This window comes from Kogia breviceps, chromosome 14 (assembly GCF_026419965.1).
Source record: "Kogia breviceps isolate mKogBre1 chromosome 14, mKogBre1 haplotype 1, whole genome shotgun sequence".
Classification (NCBI taxonomy): domain Eukaryota; kingdom Metazoa; phylum Chordata; class Mammalia; order Artiodactyla; family Physeteridae; genus Kogia; species Kogia breviceps.
The window spans coordinates 28714520-28729080 of NC_081323.1; the positions used below are offsets into that span (position 1 = coordinate 28714520).

A 14561-nucleotide genomic window follows, 5' to 3' on the forward strand; every position below is an offset into this window, starting at 1 on the left:
TTTCCTGACAGTACCTTAACTCTACTTTCCACTCGTTTAGAAGAAACAGGGGATGGAAAGAATGTACATGAACTGGGTTGTGCCTTTTTCATTAAAAGCTGCCTCCAGGGGACTGCCCTGGTGGCGCAGTGGTTGAGAATCCGCCTGCAGATGCCGGGGTCACGGGTTCGTGCCCCGGTCCGGGAAGATCACACATGCCATGGAGTGGCTGGACCCGTGAGCCATGGCCGCTGAGCCTGCGCATCAGGAGCCTGTGCTCCGCAACGGGAGAGGCCACAACAGTGAGAGGCCCGCGTACCAAAAAAAAAAAAAAAAAAAATCTAAAAGCTGCCTCCAAATTTTATTCTCATCTTAGGAATTCTTCTAGGCTTGTCTTGAAAAGCCTAACCCCCTAAGTTTGCCAGGTGACCGGCTGTCGTGCAGTTACCCCTGGGTGGTGTAACCAGTTTGAGAAGCAGCCCATGACTGTTTCAATTTCAGCTGAAGTTCCTTCTAAAATAGGCCAATCTGGGAGGTCACTTGTCTCTGATCCAGAGGCAATGGTTTGGTTATTCTTGGCTTACTAAACTTGGAAAGGAGCTGAAGCATCAGGTAAAAAACAACCTACACCTACGCAGCACGAGAAAGAAACAACCACAGCTCTACACACCCATGCGGAAAGATCCCACAGAAACAAGGTTGAGCAAAAGCAGCCTCTGTTCACCTGAAGTTCTAGGACAGGCACCTATGACCCAGGGTGAAAGAGAGGTGGGAAGAGGGGTTACCTTCAGAGGGTTATCGCCTAGTGGGGGGGTTGGCACAAGGGGGACTTCAGGGGGGCAGAGAACGTTGTAAGTCATGATCTGGAACCATGCATAGATAAAGTCATTGAGCTAAATGTTAAAGGTGTGTGCAGGTTATTATACATAAATATACTTCAATAAATTAAAAAAAAAGATGATGGGCAGCTCGATGACAGTGGTTCACTAGGAAAAAATATCTACAGTCACATCCATGTAGTGAGTCAAAATCACTCAACAAATGCCAACCATTGGGCAAAAAGAAAATAAAAATTGGGAACAATTATAAAGTAACTGATTCACTTTACACCTGAAACTAACACAACATTGTAAATCAACTATACTCCAATAAAAATAAAAAATAAAAAAACAAGCAGTTTCTTTTAAGTCCATGTCTAACTGAACTATTAAAATCCCATGAGCCCCACCTTGCTGAGAGGGTGCTCTCACATATCTCCTGACCTGGAGTGTGGACACATGCACCCACATCTAGGAGTGAACGTTTTGTGCTCTTTGAAATGCCGACAGCTCAGGAAGCATCTAAAGGAGCAGTTTTACCAGCTTTTTGATGAGGGCATCAAACAAGGATGGGGAAGGGATAAGTGGTCAAGGCACCCCTTGGTGAAGCTGGGGTTTTGTTGGCATCTGAGTGACTGATGTGCAGGTGACACATCTGGAGGTGAAGAGCAGCCAGATGGTTCTGCCAGGGCCGCAGTTGACCAGACCAGGCCTGAGATGGGAGGCCTGGGAGTTTGTGTCTAGGCAGACATGAAGGGGGTGCCACAGCCGAGGGCTGTCCCAGGGTCACCCATGCAAGAGTCTCTCCCTGTTCTCCCATCCACAGACACTCGGCCTTATCGTGTTTGGGGGTGTTCTGTGAACACTTAGCGTCTGTCCTCTTTGCTTGGGTTTTGTCTCCCTGTGTGAGAGGCGGCCACAGCCAGGAGGCTGACTTGTCGCCTCACCAAGCAAGTGGCTCCCCTGATTTCCTCCTCTCCTCCGTCCCTTCCTCCCTCTCCATTGGTGGCTTGTCTAACAACTGGTATTGTCTGGTGTTATAGAGGCACAACCCTGCCTTGTTGTGGAAACTGCTCTGTCAGGTCTGGGCGCTTTTGGCAGGGGAGGCTGGAGCCTGGGAATGAGGCCGGAGGGCACAGAAGACCCTGGTGGTCTGGGCCTCACTCACTGGGCTGACATCAGCACGTGCACATGGTCCTTGGTGATGGAGACAGAGCGATGAGAAAGACAAACCACTTCTGTGCCCTCATAACCAGTCCAAAGTCTCTGCATGGAACTAAAATTGGAATGATTTTAGGAGGTAAAAACAGGGGGAATGGATGGTGACCCCAGATCCAACCCAGGGTGACAGGCTGAGGAGGTGCCGTGTCTGGCTCTTGGAAGGGTGCAGGCTCTGGCACATCTTGGGGTGTTGCTTCTCTTTCCAAGCAAGCGAATTCTCAGACTAATGTATCAGGGCCTGGAATTTTCTCCCTGAGGCTCTTTGCACAAAATGTGAGATCAAATGCAAACAGATTAAGAAATAAAAGGCAAAAGCTGCCTCAGGATTGATGAGGCTCCTGATCGTGAAAGATAAATAGCACATGAGTTATTTCAGCTCCTGCTCCTTCCAAAATTCAGTTTCCTGGGGGAGCTTCCAGAGACTGGGATAGGGCAGGTAGGACAAAAATAACTGTTTTCCTGGGAAGAGGAGCTCACGGGGGGTTCTGTCTCCCTCCTCCAGTGCTGCCAGAGGACTTGAGAGCCTGCTCCCCCCAACCCTACCCCCGCCCCCCCAGGCATGCCTGCTGGAGGGAGTGGGTGCTTCCCTCCTGCATGGGGAGCCATCCCTGTGCCGGGTGAGGGACCCACTGGCCGAAGGTGCTGTCAGGCTGGGGACCGGAAGTGCCTATTTTTCTTCTCTGGGTGGGTTGGCTTCTCAGGGGTCTTTGTCTCTGCTACACCCCACTTTGCTCTGAAACCTGTCAAAATGAATATGAACTAAAAATCATTTCTAGGCACCCCGGGAGTGATCTCTCATCTCTCTGTCTCCCTCCCCTCCCCCAACCTTCCTCCCTTTCTTCCCATCAGTGCAGGTGCAGAGAGCATTTCCAGGGAATTGCCAACTCCTGGTTTCTCCCCTCCTCCCTCCTGCTCCCTCCCCCAACACCTCTCCCACCCCAAGATTACACAATTCCTTGTGCCTGTGGCTCATTCCCTAACCCAATTAGTTCCAGATTCCCTCTCTCACTTTTAGTTTTCCTATTTACACGAGAAAAAGCGATTTGAGTGTCTTTCCCGGTTGGTTAGTTGAATAAAGGACAGTATTCCAAGCTCTTAAACTTTCCTGTCTATGTCTCTGAATGTTGATGGAGAACCACACTCCCCCACCTTCAGCCTGGACAAACTTCCACGGTTTAAATCCTCCTCGGTACCTGGTAACCAACCGAAGTGGGAGTGAAGGGTCAACCACAAGGGGGTTGTAGCAGAGGTGCATCCCGGAAGACACCAGGCTGAGAAAGGAGTAAAGGAATGATACGCCCAGGAAGTGAGATCTTCCAGCCCTGTTGGGTGAAATGCCCCCTCTGTGGTAAAGAAGCCACCCAGAAAGGACTGTTTTGTCCTTTGCCATCACCTGCTGTCCCCAGATACTGTTGGGTGTCATCTGGCAGGCGTGAGCTAGGAGGTCACCCACAGGTGGGAACACACTTGGACTCTGTGGGTCCTTCCAAGACCTAGGAGTGGTGAAACCTGTACAGAGCTTCGCTCCTTCCTCCTCACCTCCCTGGCCATCTGCAGCTAGATTCCCTGATATGACCGGACTCCACAGAAAAAGTCACCTGGATTTCAGTGATCCTCTTTTGATCCTTCTGTTTTCAGCCCTACCTCCTCCTCGGGGCTAGATCCACCATCCCAACCAGCAGCCCAAGCTACTTCCTCCCAGGTACCAGGGAGGAAGACGGAAACCCCAGGAGGGAGGGTGGGTGTGCTTGAGACCACTAGGTGTCCTCTCTGCATGGGCACCTTCTGCAGGGCTGCAGGTGAGGGCTGGAGCAGAACTGGGGGCAGAGGAGTAGGGGGATTAGGGCTCTGACCTCAGGGGTGGGGGCAGGCAGGGGGCTCCTCCCGAGGTTGGCTGGGGACCCTTGGGCCGCCTTGACCCGGGACAGGGTCAGCTGCCCACCTTCCCTCAGCCACAGCCCTGGGCTTGGTCCAGGACAATAGCGAGTGAAGTGTGAGCCCGGGCCAGAGGGGGGAGCCAGGACATCCTCAGTGAGCCAAGAGCCTCCGGGGAGTCCTGTTCCAGATCCCAAGGCGGGCGCGCAGGGGGATCCCCGCAAGGGGGCGGAGGGAAATCCAGGAGGCCCGTGGGAGGAAGCGAGCCCGGCGGCCGAGCGCGCGCACTCAAGCGCACTCGCGGCGCCCCTCTCCGGGCACTGGGTGGGGAGGGGGCAGGAGAGACCCTCGGCTCCTCCGAAAGTTTCGGGCGAGCCCTTTTTCCCAGAGCGCTGCCTCTCGGTTGCGCGTGTGTCCCGAGAGGGGGCCTCCCGCGCCGGCACGAGCGCAGGACCGCGCGCGGGGCTCCCTCCCCGGCTCAGTCTCCTCCCCACGCGCCCCCTCTCCGCCGGGCTGGCCAGCGCCGCCGCGTCCCCGCCGCTGCCCCCCGCCCGCGCCCGCGCCGCCGCGTCGCCGCAGGCTGCCGCCTTGCCCCGAGCTCCCTGCGCGCTCGGCCCCGCTCGGCCCCGGCCTCGCGCGCGGACCATGGAGTAGGCGGCCGGCCCCGCGACGCGCTCCCGCAGCCCGCGAGGCCGGAGCAGCCCCGGTGGCCTCGCCCGCCGGCCGCGTTGGCCCGCGGCGGGTCCTCCTCCCGGCGGTCCTCCCCGCTCCTCCTCCTCGGCTGCCGCCGCCCCCGCCTCCCGGCCGCCCCCGCCGCCCCCGCCGCGCCGCCGCCCGAGGCCGAGCGCGGACGCCGAGCGTGGGAGCCATGGAGCGCGAGGAGGACGGGGACCCCGAGCGCCGGGAGGTTGCGGCGCGGGCCGGCGGCGACGAGGAGGAGGAGGAGGAAGAGGAGGGACTGAGCGACAGCGACGACGAGGACGAAGACCGGGAGACCCGCGGCGGCCGCGAGGAGGAAGAAGAGGAGGCGGCGGCCGCCGGGCGGGAGCGCAGCGAGGACGCGCCGCCGCCGCCGAGCGCGGAGCTGCCTCCAGCCGCCGTGCCGGCCGCGGCCGCCCGCGACCGGAGCGGCCGCCGCCCGCCGGAGCCCCAGCCGGGGCCGCTGCCCTGCCGCCCGAAGAGGATGCCGTCGCCCGACGAGGAGGAGCGCGAGCGTCGCCGGAGCCGCCGGAGGGACCTTCTGCTGAGCCAGATAGGCTTCCTGGCCCTGGTGGCGCTGCTGCTCTGGTCGCTGTCGAGCATGCAGGACCACGACGGTGAGTGCTCGCCGCCCGCCCCGAGTGGGCGCTGCGGCTCCGGCGGTGCCGGGCTCCCCGGCCGGGCCGGCGGGCGGGGGTGCCGGGCCGAGGACGTCCCCTGCCCCTCGGAGGGGGCCCCGGAGGTGAGGACCACGCGGTGGGGCCGCGGCAGGCACGCTGGGCGCCTAGCTGCTCTGGGAACCCTCACCTGTGCCTCCCGGCCCTGCCCTTCCTGCCACGAGCTGGAGAGACTGGGGGCGGCTGCGGGGACGGTTCCCCTAAACGAGTGCCCCGTGGCCAGTAATAAAGTTGTCCTGGTGAGCTTCGGACCCCTGTGCGCGTGACCACCTGTGCACTCTTTGGCTTGTGGAGGGAGGGCTGGTTGACTGGTGAGCATACAGTTCTCGAAACCTCTCAGGCGCGATGGACCGGGTAGGAAGCTCTATCCCCGCCTTTCCAGAACAGGTGCCGGGAACTCCTGATAGGAAAAAAGTGCTGGCCCCCGGCTAGGGTTTGGGACTGGTTTTCTTCCACTGACCACTCGCTGGGAAGACGGATCCCTTTTGTGTACTTGCAGCTGGGGAAGAAGCCATTAGGCTGGTCTGTCCCTCTTTCTGTTCACTACTCTCAGGGTGCCCTGCGGTGGGAGCCCCTTTTACCCACAACTTTTGTCTTATTTTTGTCCTTGGCTTTTCTTGAGCTGAAATAGACCTGGTGGAGGAATGTGCTCAGAACAGTTGTTACGGGAAAGAGTTTGGACCCTGGGTGTGCAGCTGTCAAAGAAACGGAGGAAAGTCTTGGAAGAATAACTGTTGTAAAACGGTTTTATATCCTGACCATTCAAGTGGCACGGTTCCTGGGAAAACAGCCACGGAAATGGTCGTGAGGAAAAGCAGTTCCAGATACAGGCTTTGGTGTTAAGATACACGGAGCTCCAATACAAGGTGTTATGAAGTGCAGAATGAAGGCATTTGGATAGTGATGGTCAAATACTTTTAAGGGTGCTATCAATTAAAAAAGGGACCTCCCCCAGTTGACTGTCTCGTGCCTGGTGGGGAAAGCAGATGGTCGGTCTTGGTCCAGGTCTTAGCAGACTTCAGCATATATGGTAAAAGGAGAGAGCCCGTCCTGGTCTTCAGTGGAGTCCTTGAGACTCCCGTTTTCTCTCCACTTCTCCTGGATCCCAGACTCTCTGGCCATGAGGACTGACATCAGGAAGGGGACCGTGCCGGGTGAGGGAGGCTTGACCTCTCCAAGGGCAGAGTCTGACCTGCCCAAAGCAGTTCCTGGCCGATTCTCACAAAGAGGGTTTTCATTAACCCCCTTTTCATCTTCTCAGTTTTGCTGAGTGCAAAGCCAGTCTGTACTTCATGCCACCTTTGGAAAGGGGAGTTCCAAGTCACTTACATGCCGGCCATTTTCCTGCAGGTTGGGGTTCTCTGAGCCATCGAGTTCCACCACTTTCAAGGCTACAAAAGACATTTTTCTGGATAGAGGATGTGACCTAGTTGGTTAAGTCTGTAGGTGGTAGGGGGCTGCCTGGGCCCTGGGAAAGCTGGGATATTTGGAGGGAGAGGGTGTCAGACACTCTGCAAGCTTGAAACTTGGTGACTAGATGTCATTTGGAAATGGACAGAAGTGTTCCTGTTAGGGACTCATGCACAAGCCCTTTCCTCCATACCTTCCCTTGATCTGTCTTCTCCTTCCTTCCATCCACATTCTTCTTCTTCTTTTTTTTTTTTAATTTAACTTTATTTTTCTTGGCCGTACCATGTGCTTAGCATGTGGGATCTTAGTTCCCTGACCAGGGATCGAACCTGCCCCCTGCAGTGGAAGCACGGAGTTCTAACCACTGGACCGCCAAGAAGTCCCCATCCACATTCCCCTTCTGCCTCTCCACCCTTCTCCACCCCCTCCCACAAATGTGGCTCTTGAGAAGACCCCCGGCCCAGTAACTGCAGATAACTGTGAACGTCAGTCGGGGGAGTGGGTGCCATCGAGCCGGCGGATGGCATGCTAGTTGTAATTCTGTCTCGGATCACCTTTTCTTCCACTAGATATTGATAATTTCATTACACGGTGCACAGCAAGATTTTGCAAGGCCCAGGTTTTTCGAGATAATTTTTAAAGATATGAATTAATGTGTGTGAATCTGCAAGTGATTATTTTGCTTGAGGGGTTGTCATTCAGCATACTTAACCATCTGAATAATGACTTTTACCCTGGAAACTTGGGAGATGCTGTACTTGAGGGTCCTTCAGTACGGTTAAAGTGTTTGGAATTTAGCCTTGTTTTAAAGATACTGTGACTTGGAGCGGCCAAGTGATTCGCTTAAGGTCACACAGCAGCTGGGGAGCAGAGGAAGAAACCAACCTGAGTGACTTGGCTCTTTGATCCCACCTGTGTCCTCTAGTATTCATGCCACCATCTGGGTGCAGCTTTGTAATATTTCTATAACCACATAGGGGGGTACCTTCATAATAATCAAAGGTGTTATTTTTATTTATTCACCTTGAAAACCATGCAGTGATTAAGTGTAACTTCTCAGAAGCCTCTTTTCTAACACATATTGATTTTTCTTTTTTTTTTTAAATAAAAAGGACATTTCTTTTAGCAAACCAGAATAGAGATGTGTGGAAGTTATGTTATATAATCTTGTATAACATTTCTAATTGTATGGAATTGGAGATCCCTTGTTAGGACATCTAACCAAACTCATTATAGATTCTTTCCTGCTCAGATGGGACAGGAGCATTGTTAAGCTTAAGTCAGGAAGAATTAGCGTTGGAATCAAGAAAAATGTTAATTCTCACAACAACAAAAGCGGTAATAATATTAACCAGAATTTGGCAGGCTCTTAAGTGCCAGGCCCTGGGCTAAGTCCCCTTTCTATGCGTTGCCTCCTTGAAGCTGCAGACACTTGAGCTTCCAGTGGTGGAGAAGGAAAGAAGAGCCCTCGGTGCCCTATTTAGTTGTTGTTGATGAAGATCTTGGTTTTGATCTGTTTTCAGAGCCAGTTGAAATAAGGTGTCAGATTTGCTAACGCGATTTTCTTTTATTTTTTTGCAGTGTGAATGGCTCACTTTGTATGTTTTGAGTGGTTTAAAAGTGTTTAATTTTTCTTTGCAGTAAGAAACCTGGTCCTCTTTTTCCATAAGTGGTGTGGCCAAAGCCCAGAGGTCCTAACTTGGGAGTAATTAGAGACATCCTCTCCCAGAAGTCCCTAGGGTGGTGAACAGTGAAGAAGGACAATCATACACAGGTCTATACGTATAAACTTTGAGATACTCTTTGGCTCAGTTGCTGTTGCTACATAACAGATCACCCCCCCATAGTGGTGTAAAGCGACTCTTTCATGTTTTTACTCAAAAGGATACTTTGTGTCAGGGACTTGGTCAGGGCCTAGTGGGGATGCCTCTGTTCCATGATGTTTGGGGCCTCAGCTGGAGACACTGAAGGCCTGGGGGACTTGACAGCTGGGTCTGCAGTCGTTTGGAGGCAACATCACTACGGTGTCTGGGGTTGATGAGGGTTGTTGGCTGGACCCTCAGCTGGGCTGTCGACCAGAACACCTACGTGTGGCCTCTCCATATGGCCTCTCCACGTGCCTTGGTTTGAACTTCCCCAGAGCGTGGCAGCTGGGGTCCAAGAGAACATGGTGGACAGGCCTGGCATTTTTATGTGTCAGCCTCAGGTGTTGCGTAGTGCCACTGCCACTATTTTCTGTTGGTTAGGGCAGTGACAGATGTCAACCCGAGTTCAAGGAGAGGGGACATTGATGCCACCCCTTACTCCATGGAGAATTGTCAGGATACATGGTAAGGTGAGCCCATGTGATGGGAGATACTGTTGTGGCCATCTTTGGAAAACCAGGATCTAAAGGGTGATAACTTAGGAGTGATTGTAGACATTCCCCAAGATGGTAAGAGGCAAATAGTACATACATATATACACACACACATATATATATGTGTGTGTGTATGTATATGCGTGTATGTGTGTGCACATATATGTGTATGTATGCTTATATGTGTATGTATATATGTGTTTTTATGCGTGTGTACGTATATGTGTGTCAATGCATATATGCATATATGTGTGTATGTATATATGTGTATATGTGTGCGTGTGTGTATGTATATGTGTGTATACAATTTCTGTTGAAATACCGTCCAGTCATGCTGCTTGCCTTACTTGGTTGGGTCCAGAGATGATATTTGAAGAGTGGCTGCAGTGGGGATTTGAACTGCACATTTCAGTTGCAGAGCTGAGAGCTCGCATTTAGCTTTGTGGCTTCCCGCCCCTTGGTGGACCCTGACCATGACCTTTTGGTCCCTCCTGTGGCTTCCTGGGAGGCCTGGCTGGACTCTCCAGCTGTTTCTTCCCTCCCTGCCCTCCCCTGTCCGTGCATCACCACTCAGGCCTTTCTTCTCCTCAGAAGGGGGACACTTCTGGCCCTAGACCTCTAGTGCCTTCTGGTCCCACTGTTACCACCCCAGCTTGTTCAGACTGCATCCTTCACTTCCAGGCCCAAGAGCTTCCAGACTAGACCAGGTTCCCCACTGGTCTGTTTGCTCTCTGAACACACTGTGTTTTACCTTTGTAGCATTTTGTTGGCAATTATGTGTTTCTTTGGTTATGATTTGAGTACCATCTCCTCTTCACTGGAGTCTAAGCTCCAGGAGGTCAGGGATCCTGTGACCTTTCCTCACCTTTGTCACCCCATCACCCCACCCAGAGTAGATGCTCAAAAGGCATTTGTTAAGTACGGAAGCTGTTTTGATGTCTGAGCGACAGTGCCTGTGATAAAATCTAGCGACTGTGTGTCAGAGGCCCACTTACAGGCACACTGTATTTTCATGACTTCTGATTCTGCCTCCCATCCAGCAAATTCAGTGTTGTTACCCATTTTTCATGGACTGACCCTGAGCTGAGAAAGGTGAGAGCCTCCATCAGAGCCACTTCATTAAGTGGCAGGGTTTGAATTCAAGCCTGTCTGGATCAGAGCTGTGTGCCTCTGCGTCCCTAGCCCCAGCCTAGGAGGACTCGAATAGAAAATGGGAATCACACTGCCTTTTTCAGTCGACTCGGGAGTAAAGGAGTAACAGAAGGTTGCTTTCATAGAAGCAGTATTTTAGAAAAACATTCCTTTTCAACCTTTTCTATTTTCTGCCTCAACATATATAGATGTGTCTCCTTCCTCCTGGCTTTTCTTAGCTGCTCATCAACCCAGATTTTTCTCAAAGATTTCCTCCCCTTGTGAGTCTTAAATCCTTGTGGGAAGATTTTTTTTTTTTACCCTGGAGGGTTGGCAAAGCCAAAAGAATTGCAAAACCAGCCATTTGCTAAGGATTCCAAGGCCTGGTGGAAGTTGGCTGATAGGATGGGATTTTGGCAACGCTCTTTTTCCTTAAGGAGATATCTCTTCCTTGAGCAAAATAATTTCAGAGGGGGAAATAACAGTATGCAGACTTTTATAATGAGGGAACTAAGGTCCGGGGAGTTCAGGAAATGTCCCTGAAGTCGCAGAGCAAATGGGTAGTCCTGCCAAGAGGGGATTTGCGTTTTCTCACCTTTTCCTGCCTTCAGTTTCTATAGAGCTCATTTGGCAGTGGTTTTTGTTTCTCATTTGCAGTGGTCTCAAACATGGTGTCATCGTGTGGGATTTGAGAACTTCAAGTATTGAGGATTCAGTGGAAGAAGGTTTTCTATTAGTGAAGCAAGCGGTGGTGGGTATCTTTGGGCAGTTTAAATCATGCGGTCATGATTTTCCAGACTTGGATGGCATCTTCCAGACTTCCTCCTACTGTTAGGTCTCTACCTGCTGTTCTCTCTTCATCCTCAACCCTGGGATGGTGATGCTGTTCATTGTTGTGAGTCCTGGTGGCTTCACCCTCCCTCACTGGTCTTCCCAACCCTGCCCCCACCTTTGTAAACGGTCCCTTATGAAACTCCCTTAATAGCAGCAGTTTCTTCCCAGACCTGACTGGTGTAAGATACAGGGACCTTCTCTCCTTCATTCATTAAGCATGTGGCTGGGGTGAGAGCTGTGTCTGAGACGGATACCCAGAGTATCCTCGTGATGCTCAGACTTTAGTGGGAAGAGAGAGGCATTGAACAACTAATTTTCAAGAATTATGAGAGGGCTTCCCTGGTGGCGCAGTGGTTGAGAGTCCGCCTGCCGATGCAGGGGACACGGGTTCGTGCCCCGGTCCGGGAAGATCCCACATGCTGCGGAGTGGCTGGGCCCGTGAGCCATGGCCGCTGAGCCTGCGCGTCCAGAGCCTGTGCTCTGCAACGGGAGAGGCCACAGCAGTGAGAGGCCCGTGTACCACCAAAAAAAAAAAAAAAAAAGAATAATGAGAAATACAACATGGCATGGAGGAGATGTTGGTGATCAGGAGAAGCTGGAACCTGGAAATTAAAGGAATTAGGTTGGTGAAGAATGGAAAAAGAAAACAAACTTATAGAAAAGTAGGTAAAAGAAATAGGAAGGGAATTTGCAAAACCAACCAACCGAACAAACAAATTGCAAATGGCCAATAGACACAAGTAAAAATCCTCAGCCTTGATAGTAACCAGGGATATCTAAATTTTAAAATTATGGGTTATCATTTTTCAATATCGGACTAGCAGAAATGAAAATGAAGTGGGGGCAAATGTGCAAGGGAGACCACTTCTCTCATTTACTGCAGGTGAAGATGTAAATACATTGGTACCCAGCATGGTGGGAGGCTGCAGCAGGTTGATCAGGTGTTAGGCACAGACCCTCCATGAAGCCTCAGCCTTTTAAGGAGATCCATGTGTAGAAAGGGGAGAGGTGGGTTGAGAATGCTACTGCAGGGGTATTTGAGACTTGGATAGACATGCAGCTTGCCTGGACCCGTCCATGACCATGGAGCAGGTTGGTCCTGACCCAGTGAATCTAGAGTGTAGAGATTAGCTGAGTGTTCCAGGGAACAGGGGAAGGGCCCTTGTCATTTCTGGAGCTGTCCGGACTCATACAAGTTGCTTATTCAAATGGTGAGATCCAGTCATTATTCTTGCTTCTCAGTCACTCTTCATTTCTGGGAGAGGGGGAACAAATAAAGTCAGCTCATCAGTGACCTAGTTCAGGGGAATTTCACATTGTAACTTTGTGTTTTTCTCTTTGTGCTTCTGCATTGTTTGGCCTGAGCGGAAGTCAGTTTCACTTTGGTGACATCAAACTGAACTTGTGAAGGGCAGGAGGTAACAAACAGGTTTCTTGAGCAGAATTTTGACCTAAGAACAAAGGGCATGGATGACCAGGAGAAAGGGGGTGTCACAGTGGACATCAAGAAGTCACAAGCGCCATTTTTTAATATTCTTTTTCAAATTCTTTTCCATGATAGTTTATCCCAAGATATTGAATATAGTTCCCTGTGCATTACGGTAGGACCTTGTTGTTTATTTTATAAATAATAGTCTGTATCTGTTAATCCCATACTCCTAATTATTTATCCCTCCCCCAGCCCGTTGCCCCTTTGATAACCATAAGTTTGTTTTCTGTGTTTGTGAGCCTGTTTCTGTTTTGTAAATAAGTTCATTTGTATCATTTTTTTAGATTTCACATATAAGTGATATTAAATGATATTTGTCTTTCTCTGTTTGGCTTACTTCACTTAGTAATAATCTCTAGGTCCATCCATGTTGTTGCAAATGGCATTATTTCATTCTTTCTTATGGCTGAGTAATATTCCACAGTAGATGTATACTACTTTCTTTATCTATTCATCTGTTGATGGACACTTAGGTTGCTTCCATGTCTTGGCTATTGTGAGTAGTGCTGCAGTGAACACTGGGGTGCATGTATCTTTTCGAATTAGAGTTTTCTCCAGATATATGCCCAGGAGTGGGATTGCTGGATCATAGGGTAACTGTTTTTAGTTTTTTAAATTAGTGCTATTTTTAAGAAAGAACATGAAATACGCATTTTTGGACATTTTGACTTCAATTACTGGTAGGACATCTAGGTGGAATATAGCTGATGATTGAAAGTCAAGATTATAAGTAGTTGCTACAGATACAGGTCTGTGAGGTTATGCATGAGGGTGAAAATTGTACCTTTGGTTAGTTCTGTGGGTCTCAATCTTCTGTGCCTTTTGTAATCACTGGGGAACTGTAAACCTCACGTCTGGGTCCTACCCCCCGAGGGATTGTGATGTTACGCTCCAGGGTGTAGCCTAGGCATTGGGATTTTACTGGAACTCACACATATGTGTCTTTCTTGGTATGCAGTTTTTGGATCACACACTCGTGGTGTCTCCTAAGACAGGGGGTGTGGAAATAACAAAACAAAGTTTTGAGACATTGTGGGCTTGAAAATATATTAATTCTACCCCCACACTCAGAAGATCTTTAGGCTGCATCAAGGGTTTTGGGTTGGAGCACATTTTCTTTAGAATTTTGAAGGCATGGCTCTTCCAGCCTCTGGTGTTGCCTTTGAGGAGTCTGACGCTGTCCTAGTTTTTAATTGTTTTGTATGAAACCTGTTTTTTCCCCCTCTAAAAGCATGTGTGCTCTTTGCTTTGTTCGTGATGTTCAGTCATATCACAATTAGATGACTGTTGAGGTTCTGTTTTCATGCATTTTCCTGGGTACACTTGCCTGGTTCTTTTAATCTGGAAACTTATGTCCTTCAGGTCTGGGAACTTGTCTTTTGTTATTTCCTCCATCCTAAATTCTCTCTTCACTCTTTCTGGATTACCTATTATTTGGGTGTTTGACTTCCTGCATTGATCTTCTGATTTTCTTGTCTCTTCTCTCCTGTTTTTTTCTCATCCTTTTACTCTCATTCCTTTAGGTTTTCTTAGCCATATCTTCTAATTCTTATGCTGAGCTTTTGATTTCTGCTGTCATATTTTTAACTTCCAAGAGCTCCTTTTTCCTCTGAAAATTATTTTTAGTACCATCCTGTTCTGCCTCATCAATACAGCATAATTTCTTATATCCCAAAGTATATTAATAGTAGTCTTTGAGGTTTTCTTTTCTTTGTATGGACTCTCTTTCTCCAAGTTGCTGTTGTCTGTCTCTTGTTATTTTTCACATTATGTGCTTTCTTCTTATGTCAAGGGATCTTTGGCCTCTACTTATATTTAAGTGAGGCCATTAACAAGAGGATTGGGAACTATGAACATAGGAGGGTCTGCTGATGGTGCCTCTGTAAGGTGATCTGACTGGGCCATGTCACTGGGCAATGCTCTTTTCTCTAGATTTAGATCTTTATCATGGGGTGGTAAGATTTCCCAGAGGAGGGTCACCCAGTGCCATGCCTCTGTAAGGTGATCTGACTGGGCCATGTCACTGGGCAATGCTCTTTTCTCTAGATTTAGATCTTTATCATGGGGTG

General features: G+C 50.1%; 1 protein-coding gene across 2 annotated transcripts in view; it reads left to right on the forward strand.

Moving 5' to 3' along the window:
- The first annotated feature begins 4575 nt into the window (after positions 1 to 4575).
- The window catches only part of SLC24A3 (solute carrier family 24 member 3), a 467486-nt gene continuing 457500 nt past the window's right edge, over positions 4576 to 14561 (forward strand). The window contains exon 1 of one of the 2 annotated variants that reach the window (XM_059038845.2): positions 4576 to 5209. In XM_059038845.2, the coding sequence (XP_058894828.1) occupies positions 4762 to 5209 (448 nt within the window). In that variant the 5' untranslated portion in view covers positions 4576 to 4761. The remainder of the gene's footprint in view (positions 5210 to 14561) is intronic. The other variant, XM_067012544.1, reaches the window with a different exon arrangement.